This window comes from Doryrhamphus excisus, chromosome 16 (assembly GCF_030265055.1).
Source record: "Doryrhamphus excisus isolate RoL2022-K1 chromosome 16, RoL_Dexc_1.0, whole genome shotgun sequence".
NCBI classification, from domain to species: domain Eukaryota; kingdom Metazoa; phylum Chordata; class Actinopteri; order Syngnathiformes; family Syngnathidae; genus Doryrhamphus; species Doryrhamphus excisus.
In genome coordinates this window covers 15144251-15162476 of record NC_080481.1, presented here as the reverse complement: position 1 = coordinate 15162476, position 18226 = coordinate 15144251, and the positions used below count along the sequence as shown (strand labels likewise).

At 39.4% G+C, this 18226-nt stretch overlaps 3 protein-coding genes across 18 annotated transcripts in view; all 3 read left to right on the top strand.

Moving 5' to 3' along the window:
* Positions 1-7199, top strand: part of rap1gapa (RAP1 GTPase activating protein a) — a 56337-nt gene extending 49138 nt beyond the window's left edge. For 11 of the 15 annotated variants that reach the window (XM_058051583.1, XM_058051576.1, XM_058051569.1 and 8 more), the window contains 7 exons: positions 630-707; positions 2459-2568; positions 2650-2769; positions 2825-2960; positions 3317-3428; positions 4829-4908; positions 6022-7199. In XM_058051583.1, the coding sequence (XP_057907566.1) occupies positions 630-707; positions 2459-2568; positions 2650-2769; positions 2825-2960; positions 3317-3428; positions 4829-4908; positions 6022-6129 (744 nt within the window). In that variant the 3' untranslated portion in view covers positions 6130-7199. The other 4 variants (XM_058051570.1, XM_058051579.1, XM_058051578.1 and 1 more) reach the window with 4 other exon arrangements.
* A 773-nt stretch (positions 7200-7972) lies between these two features.
* Positions 7973-9631, top strand: aurkaip1 (aurora kinase A interacting protein 1). The gene is made up of 4 exons (XM_058051594.1): positions 7973-8124; positions 8509-8614; positions 8697-9154; positions 9268-9631. The coding sequence occupies exons 2-4, from the start codon at positions 8563-8565 to the stop codon at positions 9382-9384; spliced, it is 627 nt and encodes a 208-aa protein (XP_057907577.1). The 5' UTR covers positions 7973-8124; positions 8509-8562; the 3' UTR covers positions 9385-9631.
* A 140-nt stretch (positions 9632-9771) lies between these two features.
* On the top strand, positions 9772-18095 carry LOC131104425 (matrix remodeling-associated protein 8-like). Of its 2 annotated transcripts, none has more exons than XM_058051591.1 (10): positions 9772-9905; positions 12587-12619; positions 12697-13011; positions 13149-13250; positions 13328-13789; positions 16604-16762; positions 16846-16876; positions 17025-17095; positions 17174-17227; positions 17316-18095. In XM_058051591.1, exons 1-10 carry the CDS (start codon positions 9878-9880, stop codon positions 17339-17341), a joined length of 1281 nt encoding a protein of 426 aa, XP_057907574.1. In that variant the 5' UTR covers positions 9772-9877; the 3' UTR covers positions 17342-18095. The 2 variants fall into 2 exon arrangements, with proteins under 2 accessions (XP_057907574.1, XP_057907575.1); XM_058051592.1 differs by lacking the exon at positions 9772-9905 and adding an exon at positions 10159-10263.
* The last annotated feature ends 131 nt before the right edge of the window (positions 18096-18226 follow it).

The following is an 18226-nucleotide window of genomic DNA, read 5'->3' as shown; positions in this document are numbered from 1 at the left end:
GCTAGGTTAATTAGCGACTCCAAATTGTCCATAGGTATGAATGTGAGTGTGAATGGTTGTTTGTCTATATGTGCCCTGTGATTGGCCGGCGACCAGTGCAGGGTGTACCCCGCCTCTCGCCCGAAGACAGCTGGGATAGGCTCCAGCACCCCCACGCGACCCTTGTGAGGAAAAGCGGTAGAAAATGAAAAAAAAAATGAATGAATGAATGATTTTTTATTAGGAGGTGTATACCAGAGCTTTTGTCTTTATAGTGTATTAAGAAAGACCAATACGAGAAATCCTTCCATCAAATACGCATGTATTTCGGAACAGATACGGCACTTACACTTCCAGATTGCCAAGCCACAATACCTCTAACTTCTCCTGTAGTATTTATTTTTCATATCTGTTTGCATCTTCTTATCCTCACAGGATCACCATTTCTCTCTCCCATTCAGCTGCCTGTGTTGCACCACTTGGAACCGAGCTGACGCACGCTTTGAATTTTGTTTGACGACACAACTTGCATGGAATCTCATATATTTGTATTAATTTCATGTTTTCTCAAATCCCCTTTTACCCTCCTTGTTGACTGTCATCATCATGTCCAACCCCCCCTCCCCTTCTTCTCTCCCTGCGTGGCTCAGTCATTGCTTGTCCCAGGCAAAAGTCCCAGTAGATATGGACGTCGAGGCAGTGCCATAGGAATAGGAACAGTAGAAGAGGTTCATGTTTAATTCTAACTATTCTCTACCTGCTCTTGTTATTCTGTTTGATGTTGTTGGTCTGCATGGCTCTACTGCACCATGGTCAAGTCCTTGTCATTGTATTGGCCTTTATCATTTTTACTTTTTATACAATATGGGATTTTTTCATTAAGAGCTACAGTATTTGCATTTGCATTGTACAAATAGTGGTTATACAGTATACAATATATATATTAGGGCTGTTAAATGATAAAAAAATATATTATAATATTATATATAATTATATATATATAATTATATAATATATATTATTATATTATATTATTATTATAAAATTTTTAAATTAATTCATCATAACCATTTGGCAAAATATCCAAATTTTTACTGTATTTTTTAAACAAAAAGATAAATGATTAGACACAATTATACACATATTTGTACATATTAACAGGAGCTGAGTGGCGGGCAGACAGGTAGTGACGTCAGGGTGTTGCCCGTGTTTTTACTATAAAGAATTTTACTAGGGATTATTGTGTCTGTTCTGAGATAATTCAAACCTGCAATAAAAGCCTGTTGTTCTGGCGATCACGTGCAGTTTGTGTGTCAGTAACGGTACTGACATCCAGTGTAGAATACTAATATCATTCACAGCATCTTTGAATGTTCTTTCCCAATGCTTTCTTTAGGCAGAAACTATGTAAAATTTGCTTCATTATACATATTTTAACTAATATTAGGCCATATTGAAGCACAAAACGGCCTTTATGATTTATTCATCATTTATTATTTATTCATGTGTTTTTGAAAAACCGTGATAGAGTGAAGCTGTGAAATGCAAACCAGGGATGAGGGAGGGACAACTGTATCTATAATATGTATTTCTTTTAAAAAAATTATATTTCTGTTGCTAGTGTCGTCGTCTGTACAGTAAATTACCATTTTACAGTTTTAGTTTTTTCTCATTTCTGTAAAATTATCAATACCTGCAATTTCATGGAGAAACTATTAAAAAGAACCCCCCCTCTTCCTCTCAAGCCATATGGAATAGAAGCTTTTCAAATGTGTCTTTTAAAGCTGAGGGTGGGGAACTAAAGCGATAGCCGTGAAAGCACATGAGCCTTTAAATACAACTTTCATCTCAGGTCTGGCTGAAAGACACTCAGCTGCTGAGTGCATAATTTTACCTTTTTTTTCCATCATACTGTATTACTAATGTGTAGCGTGAAATCTAACACTACAGCCCAACAATTCAAAGTGACTATATTCAAGACATTCAATACAAGACTTGTATAAAAAATGTTTCATTACAAGAAGGAAAAGGATAATAATGCACAGTTTTTTTTAATACAGCTCATGTACTGTGTTTAATCATATTGCTCACCACGGTGGTGGAGTGGTTGGCATGTTGGCCACACTGTGGGTGTGGGTGGGTTTTCTCCGGGTACTCCGGTTTCCTCCCACATTTGAAAAAACATGCTAGGTTAATTGGCGACTCCAAATTGTATGTAAGTGCCCTGTGATTGGCTGGCGACCAGTCCAGGGTGTACCCCGCCTTTCGCCCAAAGACAGCTGGGATAGGCTCCAGCATACCCGCGACCCTAATGAGGATAAGCGGTATAGAAAATGGATGGATTTTTTACATTAAAATTAAAAATCACTCAAGTATTTCAGTAAAGTAAGTTTAGTTACTGTATTTAAGTTAGTCTATTGCATATCTATGAATAGTATGTATTATAAGTCGAATTGTAATTTTCTTTTCTTCCTGGCAGTCTTTGATTATTCCAGGGAAAAGCCCCACCAGGAAAAAGTCTGGTCCTTTCAGCTCAAGGCGAAGCAGCGCCATCGGGATTGAAAACATTCAGGAAGTACAGGAAAAAAGGTGCAATTAGCTGTATTAAGAAATATTACAACTATATTGTCCCTGTAGTATATAGAAATATCAATGTGTCTGATGTATCAGCAGAGAGAACTCTCCCAACACACAGAAGACCCCTGACAGCGGCCATGTCTCGCAAGACCAGAAGTCGGACAACTCATCCAATCAGAGCTCTCCCGAGGCACTCACCACTGCAAAGAACAGGTGTGGAAAGGTTGAGGACCTCAGTTTGATTGGGCTGGTTTAACCTAGTGTGTAGTTCTTGTCTCTATGGCAGGGCTCCATCGATCCCTGAAGGTCACGACCTGTCTCGCTCCTCCTCCAATGCCAGTAGCTTCGCCAGTGTGGTGGAGGAGAACGAGAATGAGGTGGCGGATGATTATGACACAGGCATGGTAAGTGGTGTGTTTGCAATATAATATATTTTTTTTCCGAAACAAGTGTGAGGATTGTAGGTGGGGGGTCCAGGGCAAAGCCTCTGTGGTTTAAAGCCACCTGGTTTATTAAAAAAAAATAGGCCATTTCATTCATGAATATTGTAACCTGACCAGCCTGACGTTGGCATACCTGCTAATGGTGCTGAGCTTGATAGCGATTGAAGCATTCAGGGAGGTTTTTAACTTTAACTTAGTCGAGATGTTGGGAGACAAGGGCGAGTTCCGAAAGTCTCCCACAGTTCCCATGAGAGTTGGCAGCTTCGTGACAGTCCAAAATACGTAAGTGCTGGATTGCATTTGTCATCTCCTCCCAGGAGAGTCTGTCATCTGCGGGGACGCCACACAAGCGTGATTCTTTTACCTACAGCACCTGGCTGGAGGACAGCATCAGCAGCACCAGTACCAACAGTCGTGGTAGCTCCCCAGGTGAGATTGCACTTATTTTTGAAAAATGACTCGGCACATTGGCATTTTGAATGATATTCTATGTTACCCAGTGTTATGAGTATACAATACAGGCCAAACGTTTGGACATACCATGGTAATGGTAATGGTTTTATTTCATTTGAACATGCATCAGATTACAATTGAATGCATCACATAAGTCACAGTTCCACATGTCCAAAAGGAGTAGGAAGAAGCAAAGCTTATTAAATCCTACCCCTCCATCTGGTACTTTTACAATCAGTAACTGTTACATTTGTTCACTTCCTGCTTTCTGAATATAGTTTAAGTTTTTTTTTATTTTTTTTTAATTTAAATTAATTTTATTTTTTTTTTACTTTTGGGCTACTCTTGGCATAAGAGTGGCCCAAGAGTGGAGCAAGCTTAAGAGCTAATAATAATAATAATAATGATAATAATAATAATAATAATAATAATAATAATAATAATAATAATAATAATAATAATAATAATAATAATAATAATAATAATAATAATAATAAATAGTAATAAAATAAATATTAAAAAAATAAAATTTGTTCACTTCCTGCTTTCCATAATACAGTTTAAGGTTTTTTAAAGAGGAAGTTTTAAGTCCAACATTTATTTTTTTTTGCAGTGTTCATTTCACTGATAACTGCCTTGAATGAACACTTATACAAGAAGCATTTGGCTTGAAAGTATGGTATAAACTTTTTAATTTTTTTTTTAATAATGCACCTCGTACCGAAGTACAAGACTGGTTCAAGACTCTTCATCCTTGTATTTAGCAAACATCAACTGCTAGTATTGTTTCTTGAATTGGCTCATCGTTGTGCATTGTTGCATTGTGGATTGTCAATCCATTCCATAGTTTGATTCCACATACTGAAAAGCTATGGCTTTTTAACGTAGTCCTAGCATATAAGTGTTTAAGTGTATAAGTGTAAATTGTCACTGAAGGCATCAAAACTATGAATGAACACATGTAGAATTTACATGTACTTTGCTCATTCGCCTTTTGCGCGAGAGGCACAAAGAGGGGATGATGTAAATGATCAGAACAGAAAAAGGTAGAACCAATTTTGATGAGAGTATCTTTCTTAGCTTTCTTTTTGTATGTACCATGTTTATATAACTCAAGGAGCGCCTTGAAAAATCAGTCAAAATCATCAAAAATGGCTGGTACCGAGAAGGATGGATTTTGAAAAATGTCTGGGTTTGAGTGAGTCACATCCGGTACCTTTTCCACGCCGTTTCAAGACTGAAGTTACTTAATGTGGGTCGGATCTGGAAACAATTAATCATGATGAACACGTTATTACTGTAACTGAAAATAAGACTTTACTACATGAGTTCTGGTCTCTGTATGGAGTAAATATAACCACTGATCCATTATTTAGGTCCTAGTAAAACTGAGCGAGGGAAGGGAACAGACATCCGCATCAAATTGGAGCGACCCAGTGATCGTCAGTCCTCATCGGTGAGTGAACCCTGTGTAATCCCTCTGGCGGCATCAGCGCCGCTTTGTTTGTGTTATCTCTATCAGGGGTGTCCGAATTACAGCATTTGGCCCACAATCTACTTTTAACCGGCATGAGTCAAAGTCTGAAAATATAATAATGCACTGTGGCCTTCATAACATGTAATTCTTAGTTTGAACACTAGGTGGCTCTAATATCTTCAACAAGGCATTCATTCATTGATTCATTTTCTACCGCTTATCCTCACGAGGGTTGCGGGGGTGCTGGAGCCTATCCCAGCTGTCTTTGAACGAGAGGCGGGGTACAACCTGGACTGGTCGTCAGCCAATCACAGGGCACATATAGTCAAACAACCATTCACACTCACATTCATACCTATGGACAATTGGCAGTATCTCCTCAAAGTAATCTATCACAGAATAACAATTGCTGAGGGTAACCAGAAATAACAGAATGTAAATGTAAATGTTAAACGTGCAAATTTTGTGGAAATTCATAAAATGTGAATGAAATGCCTGCAATTGGCTAGCCACCAGTCCTTAAATCAGCTGGGATAGGCTCCAGCATACCTGTGACCCTAGTGAGGATAGACGACGTAGAAGATGAATGGATGAATGAATAAAATGCTCTAATCATGGATCATTGGATCTTAATGAAGTTTTAAGTAGAGCTATAATATGCAAAAGCCCCATTAAGGTCCAAATGTGCAAAATGCATATTCTAGAAATTTTTCAACTGATCTGAAGACTATTGTTGTGTTTGATGTTTGGTCCTGCTTTGATTGCTCATTTTGCATCTCTATGTGCAGAACTGTTAGCTCGGCCCACCTCTTTGTATCATGGATTTCCATCTTCAGGTTAGGTCTTTTCTCTTTGTACATTGAGCAGATATTCTGTGTATGCCTTATTGCTTGTACTTGTACATGTTTTCTCTGCATGTTGGATATGATCTTAGTCTCGAGTACGAATACTAATTCAGTGTATGAAAAACGCAACATATCTGTGGCAATATTTCTACAAAAATCCTCCAAAAAACTATGACCTAAGAAAACCGAGAGTCCACTGTACTTGTTATTCCTGTGTTTTGACCAGAAATCCCTCTCATTTCAAAAGCATTCCCACAAGTCACAGTCCCTTCGGGAGATGAGACGGGTGCAGGAGTTCGCCATGACCAATACCGAGAACGAAGAAGAAGAAGAACAGTCGTCGCCACGGGTGTAGCCTCACCAGTCAGCTGCTCCATGATGGCCGGAGCCCAGTTCATCAAGACTCACAGTGGATGATGCACCAAGAGGGCCCAGCTTTTGCACAATGTCCTGCACTCTTTTGTTTTTTTCCCCCTCTTCACACGTTCACACCGACTTCCTAATACTCACATTGTTCTACCTACACAACCACAATAGTTTGATGTGTAAAAGAATGTAGTTAGGTTTGTCATATTGAGGGTACGGACTACACAGGGTAAAGAGGATGCCATTGAGCTCTTTGTAAACGTTAAGTTGCAAAGTTTTTATCAACTTTGTTTTCCAGCATGATATCCAAGGTAATATTGCCTTTTTGGGTAGTGTTTCTACGTTTTTCTCCTCCATTTCTTCAGTAATAGCATATAAATGTATCACAAATCAAATGAAATGGCCTTAAATGGATATTTTATTAACCCTCCTCATTTCATGGACTCAAAACTCCTACAGCCAGTAATGGGAAGACAGTATTCCAAGTCAATCAGTTGTCAAACTCATGTATTCAAAACCCTTTTTATCGCTGTTTATATGTGCTGTTTACGTATGGAAACATCCGCCATTGACTTATTTTCCTGCTTGTCTATCTGGACTGTTACCGTGAGACCACTTTCTATTTAATGTACTATTTTTGCTTTTCTTTCTATGTTTTTTATTTATTGATTTGATTCTTTTTTGGAGTGACTTTAATGGCGTACATGTTCATTTGTGCCACCATGCCAATGTCCAGCACTTGTCAATGATCTTGGATTGTGTTTATTTGGAGTGAATTATGTTTTTAATTGTGAAACTCTTCAGGGGTCAACTCGTTCAGTGCGGTAAATATACGTTGAAACAATTAAACTGAATATTTCAGTTGAAAAAGTTGCTCCAAATTCAACTACTGATTATGTAAATATATATTTTGTTGGAGTGTACTAAGAGCAATGGCCGTGATTGAAAACAGATTTGACAAAGCCAAATAAAATAATTGCCAAGTCAGCAATGTATTAATTTCAGATGCGTTCAGACCTAGTCTAGAGTCCTAATCATAAATATATATTCCAACAATTCTGCAGAAGGGGAAATCTGTCCTTTCTCCAGATCATTTCAGATGCCTTATCGCAAACTGGGTGTAGTAAACAATACAGGTAATATCAAGCAGCATTTAATATGAAATGAATGTTTTGTTGTTGTTGTTTTGTAAATAAATGCCCTGGTAAGTTTACACACTGTTGCCAATGTATTTTTAAATGAAAGCACTTTTTGTTGACAAAAATGTTTTAGTATCTGTTGTTGATCCAATCTATAAAGATTGGAGGAAATGTGCAGAAAAATTATTTTGGAGTCTTTGAATTAGTTTTGAATTCCTCTTCAGCACTGTGGTTGAAGTGTCATAACACCATCCACCCATCCATCCCTATCACTTAAGGACAGATAGATCCACCCCTACTTACTTGCTGAGGGATGCCACTCCACTAGTTAACACATTAGTTAATCAGTTGATTAACTAATCACTAGTTAATCAATATGTCACTTGTAACAGGCTACGTCCCACAATCATTCCAAGTGGCTGTAATCAAACCGCTCCTTAAAAAAACATAACCTTGATCCACGTCTTAGATTACTACAGACCAACGTCCAACTTTCAAAACCGAGAGAAAACGGCTGCCAAACAGTTACACCATTTCCTTCAAAACACCTTAAGGTCCTTCAATCAGGTTTTAGGATGCACCACAGTATAGAAAACAGCACTCGTAAAAACGACTTCCTCATTTCAGTATAGTTTCATTAGATCATAAAGTAGAATTTGACACAATTGACCACCAAATGAATAGAATCGCATTAAAATTGAGTCACGTTTGTTTACGTTGTCGGACGGAACCTCTGTCAGTTTGGGAAACCGGAAAACCATTCAATTTGTGTTACACATAGCGGAAGTCGTGTGCTGACAGTGTCACATTGAAGGCGAAAGCTTCCCGGTCACTGTTCACTTTTGGTAAAGTAAAACCTTTTTTTGCAAACCTCTTTCAGCGGTCTGTTATATCATTTCATTTGGGTTGTCAGTTTGTGGACCCAAATCATTTATTGTGAGATTTTACGTTTTATAATGAAGAGGTGTCTGCGTTGCTATTTAGCATTAGCAACGACGCTATATACATTAGATATTCTGTAGATTTAGAGTAAAACATTAATTATTTTGTTGGCCAATATCTTCACATTGTATTGTCTCGAGTCAACACATAACGACACAACTGTCAGCATTTTTAAAGAATCTTAATTTCTTTATGTTTAAGTGTGATGCTACAAAACGTCATGGCTATGTTGTGGTGTGTAAATTCATTCAATATTGGGCATATACCTAACCCTTAAAATTCCGCAGGACCTGTATCTGGGCAACACAATCTTGATGACTAGATGTAGATGATCTCCAACTATGTTAACTTCTAAACTCCTTCCTCGTTTTCGTCTCCTACATAAGGCAACTTGTAAGTATGAGCTAACGATTTTTACTTTCAATCATGCGGCTCTAAGTATGTCTCATGATGACCATAATTTCTTCATAACTAGGTGCAGTTACAGGCCGTGGAGACATTCTGACTGGCTTTGTGAAGCCAGTGTATAGCTCTTCACTCAATGACAAATTGCGACACTACTCAACAGCAGCCAACAATACATCTCCACCACGATGGGTCCAACTGGAGCCAGAACTTGATGAGACGCTTGTGCCACGTAAACTCGCAGTAAGTCCCCTGGAGAGCTGGCTCTCGCTGCGATACACTCTTCCGCCCATGCTGGAGTCTTCTCAGCCCCTGCAAGAGCGTGTAGACCTGCTGGAGGAGAAGTTGCTGCCACCCGTGTCCATTCCTATTCTTGAGGGTGGGGACAGCGGGGTAACACCTCTGAGATGTAAGAATGTTCTGGAGATTCGACGACGCAAAATGAACCGGCACAAATACAAGAAGCTTCTAAAACGAACAAAATTCCTGAGGAGGAAAGTACAGGAGATCAGGGGGAAGAAGAAGCAGGTGCGTGTTGTAATTTCTTCTAAGTAGTTTCATTTTAGTTTCTCTATTACACAAAATGTTGCATATATATTTTGGAATGACTGGTTATTATATGCATAATATATTTTGTACAGAGACGTTTTGAAGATGACCTGAAGAGGATCTGGAGGCGTGCTGGACTGAAGAAGGCTCCAGAAGGGTGGACCACACCCAAGCTCTTTATTAATCAATATGGGAACCGAAGGAACTGAAAGTCGTTTCAGTCAAGTCATGGACAGTTTATCACGTTGGACAGTATTTCTAGCCACCCTGCAGTCTAAACAATCAACAACAATCAACAGTCAAGAGCAATGCTGATGGTGTAGTACCTTTCCAATACTGCAGGTCGCAGCATTTAGCAAAGTCTGACAAACATGGGGAAACCGCTATGACCACAATTCCCTCATTACTCAGTCTAGCCATCCATAATGACAAAAGGAAAACATAAAAGGGTTGAAATATTTGTGTCTGTGTGTTGATTATTCAAAAACTTTTGGTAAACACCGCCAATTAGAATATACTTTTTTACAGAGCTACAAAATGTTGATATAAACAAAGGGTTTTTTTTTCCTGTTCATGGCAAAGTGTTGGATTTCATGGTCTTTGTAGGCGGAGCGTCTCCAGGATCCAGACGTGCAAGGCGAAAGAAGTTACTTTATTGTGCCATTTGGTAACGTCTACACGCCGCCGTCATCACTGTTAGACATGCATACGTACATGGCTCTGCTTCCAGGTAAGCCTTTTGCTTATTTTAGCGGATTAACAGTTTCTCTTGTTACATCATTGAATCTAGATCAGTTACGTTTGGCAACCAAAACTCTCAAGTTCTGTTCTTCGGTTTACCAATCTTAAACATTTACATGTTACTATGTAATACAAAGTGTTATAAGTTATAAAATACACTTACTCCATTAAAGCAAATTTTATTCTGAAAATCCACATTTTTGTTGACAAGTTTTTCTCTGTCAACATCCTCCCCCAATACAGCAACGCCATGCTTATTCAGTCAGGTTAGCATTGCAGTTTAAATAGCCCGAGTGTTGAGAATAACAAGAATGGACATGAACCTGAACCAGAACTTCACATTTACAGTAACATGACTCGTCTCGGTTTGGGGAATTTTTTGGGGGTGAATGTGGGATTTTTGTGTGTGTGTGTGTGTGTGTGTGTGTGTGTGTGTGCAATGTGGTTCTTGTTAACTGGTCTAGGCAGAGTCAGCATATTTCTGCAACCTCCCTTTATAGCTGTGTCACTAATGAGTTGTTTCACCGCCTGTAAAACTAACAACATGCACCTTAGCGGGAGATCAGAAAGTGCTGTTTGTAGGGAAAAGTTACACATTAGAGGGCGACCAGACGGTAAAACATAAAGTTGTCTTGTGTTCATTAGTAAGAGCATTTTATTTAAGGGGGCCAATTAGAGCACATACACACGATAACCAGCATAGAAAGTTTTCTAGTCATAATTATGATATTTAAAAAGTAGAAAGAGAAGACAAGGAAGCCGAAATTATGAGATAAAAAATCATAATTAGGAGATTTAAAAAAAAATCGAAATTATGCAATTAAAAAGTCGAAATTGTGAGATACAAACTGCGCATGTGCCACAGGTGCCGCCTTCTTCACTTGGCAAAAATGGCGGCACAATTGTTAGCAAGGTGGATATTCTACTGAACTCTACTCTTCTTAACTCAAAATTTCCACTTTTTATCTGATAATTATGACTTACCATAACTTTTTTTCCAGTGGAAAAACACAATACGTTCCTTTTAAATGAATCTTTTTGGTCCCGCCCAGCTGCCTATATTGCCTAATGGGTCAGCTGGCTCTTATTTTCGGGGAGAAGGGAGCCTGTAATGTATTGACTGTAATTTATTCTGCCTCGTACAAAACCTGTCCTTTTTATCATGTACTGTAATAGACATTGTAGTACTACATATTACGGTAGGTTTTTACAACACAAATGTTAGCACGGGTGCTAGCGCCAACACAACCTGGCTGGTCCATCCATATTGTAGATGGTGTGACAACTGCAAGTAGATGTAATTTTTTTAGGCAGCTATATGTGACCTCGCCATGGGCCCACAACACACTTTTGGGTCGGAACCCACCAGTTGAGAATCACTGGTATAGTCCACTAAAGAATGTGGATAAGCATGCTACACTTGGCTGTTAGCTTCTTCTGAGTACATCCATGTGTACCCTACGTTAAATCTGACACAACCATGACATCTCTGAATCACACACATTGTGCAGCGTAAAGGCATTCTATTATATTTGACTCACATGTTTTTGGTTTCACCGCAACGGGGGGCGCAATGTGTACCTGTTTGCTGCGGCTGCAATTAGTCATTGTGACAACAGGCATTTTAAGGTTCATTGGGCAAATGTGTTATCTGTTATTAAGTAGCACATTGTTAAGTCTTTAAGGAATTAAAGCTGTCTTGTGAGTCACCAGCTTCTGTGCATCTGGAGGAGAGTTTAATGGCAAATTATAGGGGGCTTCAATTATTTGTTTTTACCTTCTTTTAGTGGAGAAGCCACAATTTTTCCAGCATGAGGTCTCTTGCTGGCAGGGCCTGTGCTGAAGTGTTATCATGCATGCTTCTGAAACCAGAGCATGCTTTGCTGGTTAACATTATTAAAAGTAAAGTATCACAATGCTTTTGGCATGCCCTTATACAGTATGTGATACCTGTGATGTCTTGACAAGTGGCAGGCAACACAAGTTAATTTCAGTATGATGTCATTATTTGCAAAACAGTGTTGCCTTTGCACTGCCGACACTGCTGCCCATCATGAAAATATAATTGCCTAGGCTTTTTAAGGTTGCAATCATGCATCTTTAAAAAAAAATACTTTTAAATTGCCTTTTTCATGCTTTTAAAATATAACGTACAAATTCTTATTTGTGAATGATAAACTCAAGGGTAACTTCCATGTTTAGGATATGGTGATATAAAAATAATCTGCACATTCAGTACAGTACATTATAAAGTATGCTAGGTGTAAATGCCTCTGGCATAAATAAAATAAAATAAACCACCTCCAGATGATAGCATCTTCTTCATCCTCTCAGGATCACAGCCCTTCGACAAGCCAAGAGAAGCCAGAATGAACAAAGCTTTTGTGTGTTTCCTCGCCAGCCGTCTCAGTGTGGGAAATTACACTCTTATAGTAAACAGTATGGGCAACAGGAAACTGTAATAAATAGAAAAACACATTTATATAGGCTCTTATTGACGTCATATTTTCCTCTTGTTTTGCTGAGTAGAATTTTTTGACTGATCCATCACTTTGCTTTTTTGTTCATTTTCCGTGTGTGGTTGATGTGTACAGAATATGGAGCAAACTGATGCATGTACACCACAAAGGCACAAGAGTGATTTGCCCTAATCATTTATTTTTTTGTCAGTTTCAGTTCTTGCTGTGCTCTTCCTGCCGGGAGGTAAGGCAGTTTTTTTAAACAAGCAAATGTTTCTAATTATTTCTGCTTCCTGAGTCCATGTTTGTTTATTGCATCAGCATGGAGTCAGAGCAGCGGCAGCAACAGCAGACTCGGTGTGGTGGTTGAAGCCAAGAACATCACACTCCCTATAGGAAGCAACGCCGTCCTGCCTTGTCACAGCCCTCGCATGGTGTGGACCCGGGACAGACTGAAGGACCGCCAGAGGGTGGTGCACTGGGACTTGATGCGCAATACTCCCAAATACTCCGTGGAACGAGTCCTGGATATGTCTCCCGGAGCTCGACTGAGGGTCTACAACAACTTCAACAAAGGTCGCGTTTCCATTCCAGAATCTGCATTTAAAGATGGCAACTTCTCCCTGGTCATCAAAAGTAAGACACTGATCATCTTATAATTTATAATTTTTTTCTACTTCTTATGTTCAGGATCACAGCGATGCTGGAGTCACCTGTGAACCTGACTGACACATGTCATCATTTAATATTAAACATTTTTTACTGTTCCTCAGATGTGATCCAAAGTGACAAAGGAGTGTACACGTGTAATCTACACCATCATTACTGCCAAATTCAACAGTCTGTTCAGATCCAGCTCAACGTGACAAAGTCAGGTGAGATTTGTCTCTTGTGTTATTGGTGTTATTCCACCAGTTGTGATACAACAATAACAGCAACTCTTTCTTTGTAGCGCAAAAAGAGAAACGTTACTGGGATGGAGAGAAAACCATTTTTGTGGTCTTGCTGGGCACCACTGTGGTGTTGCCATGCGTCAACCGCCGTCCCCTGTGGCGAGACGGCATCCAGGAGGACCAGCAGCAGGTAGCCCACTGGGACTTCCAGCCACCGGGCGTGCGACCCGATAGGGCTGACCGCTTGGTGGACCTCTACGCTTCCGGGGAACGGCGGGATTACGGACCGCTCTTTGCTGAGAAGAAGATGAGCGTGGCAGAGGATGCGTTCACACTCGGAGACTTTTCACTGTCAATTTCCAACTTGAAACCGGTCGATAAAGGACTGTACTCCTGCCACCTGCATCACCATTACTGCGGCCTGCACGAGAGACGCATTTTTAGACTCACCGTGGGCTCTTCACTTCCATCGGAGCCCACCACAACACAGACAATCTTCCACAATGATGACCCTGAACCAAGTAAGTTTAAGAAGTTCATTAAATACTTTTTTTTTTTTCCAGACGCAAGGAATGCTAAATGCTGGTCACTGTTTTTTTTGTCATCAACCAAGTCTAGCACAGCTGTTGTTGCAATTGCCGGCATAACTTGTGCCCAATTTCTTCACCAAAAGAAAGAAGCTTGAGGAAACTCAAGCTTTAGAATAGCTTAGCTATTTTTCCTTGCTGTTTTTTTTTTTTTTTTTTACCCAAGTGGAGACATTTGAGCAGCACTAAGCTGAGAAGTAGGCGCCACTAATGTCGGGAATGTTTACTGCATTTGACCCAATTTTCCAAAAATTTCAAACACGTGTACGGACATGTTACTCTGTATCCTGAGTTTAGTTTGATATCCTTTTGCTTCCGTGGGTCTTGGCTGTTTTCTCAGCTGATGTCTATCGGCCTTGGGTGGAGATGTGTTTACCAGCATTCATAGGAAGTTTGTTCCATCTGTTCAACATCTGGACCAGCTGTGTCATGTGAGGGGAGAAGGGGAGTTGCTGCCAGACTGTAGATCCTCCTCATTCTTTCAAGAAACGTTAGACCATTTATGGCTTGTTAGGATAATAAGGATTGATGGCATTCTTGCCTGCTTCCTTTCAATAAACATTAGTTTCATTTCTTTGTCATACACGGCTGTGTTTGCACCAGAAATCATTCCAAATGACAAGACGAGCACTTTGCTCTTATGGCATTAATAAATAGATTCTTGCAGATAATCAGCGAGCTGTCAGAAATGTGTATTAAATGAAGACATTTTTCTTTGCATCATTGACTTGCAAATGATGCTTCTCTCCCACAGGGAAAAAAAAACCACGGTGGTTTTGGTGGAGCATATGTGAAATATCTGTTAACACATACACACTTGGCCTACCTGTCATGAATATGCAAATATCCTACTGCTGTTGTTCTCTGGAGGCACAGACCTTGGATGTGGCAGTGTGCAGTTTCATGTATCATATATTAGGTCAATTAATCAGTGACAAGTGATAATTAGTAATCATGATGCCACATGAGAGGAAGCTGTTTAACGTACATCGGCTTGTTTCCCTGAATGGGTCCTTGTTACTTTAGAAAAGGAAGAATTAAAGATAACGGGGGCGGAATGGTGAGCATGTTGGCTGCACAATCAGGAGATCTGAAAGATCTGGGGTCAAATCTCTGTTGGGTATCTCTGTGTGGAGTTTTTTTATGTTTTCCCCGTGCATGTGTGGGTTTTCTCCGGTTTCCTCCCACATTCCAAAAACATGCTAGGTTAACTGGCGACTCCAAATTGTCCATAGGTATGAAGGTGAGTGTGAATGGTTGTTTGTCTATATGTGCCCTGTGATTGGCTGGCCACCAGTCCAGGGTGTACCCCGCCTCCAGCACACCTGCAACTCTAGTGAGAATGGATTATTTTCATTTACTATTTTTGTAATTTACTGCCAATTTTTTATCGAGCAAACTACAATTCTGTTGATTTTCCACAGAATGCCTGAAGCAGCTGTGGTCGAAATGTGTCAAATTTTGAGGGATTATCTATCTTTTGATTTTTAAAGCCATTTGAATCAACATATTCGAGGTGGCTGAGGTCAAGGGTCAAGTCCTTTGTTCGAACAGATAATCCTTCGAATGTTAAAACTTTAACCTTGAAATTTCTTCTGATAGATTCAAACAATGACCTCCAAAAGTATGCAGTCATTCATTCATTTTCTATCGCTTTTCCTCACGAGGGTCGCAGGGCGCTGGAGCCTAACCCAGCTGTCTTGGGTCAAGAAGCGGGATACACCCTGGACTGGTCGCCAGTCAATCACAGGGCACATATAGACAAACAACCATTTACACTCACATTCATACCTATGGACAATTTGGAGTCGCTAATTAACTTAGCATGTTTTTGGAATGTGGGAGGAAACTGGAGTACCTGGAGAAAACCCACGCATGCACGGGGAGAACATGCAAACTCCACACAGAGATAGCCGAGGGTGGAATTGAACTCGGGTGTCCTAGCTGTGAGGCCTGTGCACTAACCACTCAGTCGCCGTGCAGCCCAAAAGTATACAGTCAGGCCAATTTTTGCCGTAGACTCAAAACATTTGGGTTTGATATTTAAAAAAAAATGCATAGAAGACCATAGAGCTACATTTCAGCTTTTATTTCCACGTATTTACGTCTGGATCGGATGCAAAACTTAGAAGATGGCACCATTTCAGATTGGTTATGATGGGTTTTGCTGCACAGACTGTGTTTAGAGGTGAAAAGTACATGAACACCAGAGAGCTGTCTATGAGAATGTGGAAAATCATTTACAAAAAATATCACAAATACCTGGAAATAAAAGCTGAAATATTACTCTCTGGTCTCATATTCATCCTTTGATGTCAAAGCCAAATATTTAAAATAAAGAAATTGACCTCAGTGTGCCAGTATACTTCTGGAAGACTTCTGTAGCTGAAGTCAAAGGTCATATTTTTGCATGATATTTGTCAGTACCCTGTCCAACATGCAGACCAACCACATAAGAGCATTTCCACTTTTACACCAATTTGCTCTCTTCCATGGTCAGCCTGTATTTTTCTGAGAGGGGGAAAGAATTACAGCTGCATGACATCAGGTCTGGAAGTCATTACTGGCAACAAGCATTTTGACATCTGACTCGCTCCTCGCTCTGCTTCGTCTCTCACTGTGGAAAAGAAAAGAAAGGAAAAAAAAGAAGTTGCCTTAAGGCAATTGAAACATTTGTTATGCTCTTGTACATATACTGATCCCGGTGTTGACATCGGTGGAAATTGACCATCTCCGTGTTTTTCACAGGGGTTGAAGAAGTGCAGAGTCCTCACGTCGTCAACGTTATCCTCCCTGAGCATCGAGGCTATTTCGTGCAACATTTGGGTTATTTCCTGGCAACCTTCCTGCTTCTGGCATTCATCGTTGTGGCAATCGTCATGGTAACTCGACGGCGAAAAAAGAGAGGTGTTGTATTTATTAAAGATACTTGCATAGTAAATACGCTTAATGAATCCAGCGTTTTGATATGGCTGATTTTTCTTTTGCAGGCCTGGCGTACGAACTACGAAGATCTGATGAGTAAGCATTATTATCATTTATTATTAATTTATTTTTTATAATTTATTTTTTAAAATTTATTTATTATTATTATTAGCATTTATTATCTACATAAAATGTTTGATAATTAAACCCAATGATTAATAAAATATTATTATTTTCTGTGCAGGAGAAATGAAGGTGAAAGCTCCTTAAGTTTAACAGAGCTGAAGATCCGCAACCAAGAGCCACTGAATTCAGGTAGACCGCATTCTCTGTCACGAAGATGTTTGAAAATAAGACAACTTTCTTCACCGTTGATTTCTGTGTGGCGCACAGATTACAAAAACAACCTCCTGAAAGAGAGAGACATGAGCAAAGACTGCAACAAGGGTGAGCTGTAGACTCATACAGAGCAGTGACACATTCCCAACCATAGCAAATAAACATTTTAACCTCCGTCTCCCGCCTCTTTTTGCAGACTTTGATGGGAAGCTGTGGATGTGAGACATTTTAGGACAGCTGCTGGCGGGACCAGAGCAAATGTCATGAGCGAGGCGGGGGTGTGGAAGGAACGCAACGAGAGGACAGGAGGAACGCTCCCTCTGCTGAAACTCTGTTTTAGAACTTGCATTTTTTTCTAATAGTTCTGAAAATAGTATTCACATTTTATTTGACAGTTTCTAGTTTATGTTGATTATCAGGTATGTGCATTATATTTCATTTTCCAGCATTATTTAGCTGTAATGTGCATGCGTGCATTTTTTAAAAATTCTGATATTTTGTTTTTTTTTTGCACAAATTCTGCTGTATATGTCATCATGTTCATTTACTGTATGCGGACAGAATATTTAACATTTTAACACATTTTGATGGTACTTTCTTGCCGCTTTTTATGTAAAAGTTGTTTTATATATTAGTTGTTTAGTACACGGTTATTCAAAATGTATGAGTTAAAAAAAAATACTAAGTGTTGGATAACAATATTCTCAGGACAGGTCATGTCAACCCTTTTTTTTTTGCACCATGTCATGTCATGTATTCTCTACACTGAGCTGTAGCTGTAGTCGCTAAATCTGATGCTGTATGGTGACAAATACGTTGCATCTTAATTGGATCACTCGCAAATGTGTTTACAACATAGTTAAATCACAAGTGTACTTAACTGTTTTTGTTTTACTACTATTTTGCTCTCTTGCACACTCGCACACACACACTTCTTTTGCTTTGTTCTTATTCCATATATAATAAAAAAATTGAATAATCATAATGATTGACTTGTGATTTTTGTGAGATCAAAATCAAGTCAATAGATCAAATAATCATTCCTCTCACTGATTATTATTGTTGTTATTATTATTATTACAAATTATTATTAGGCTGCACGGCGAT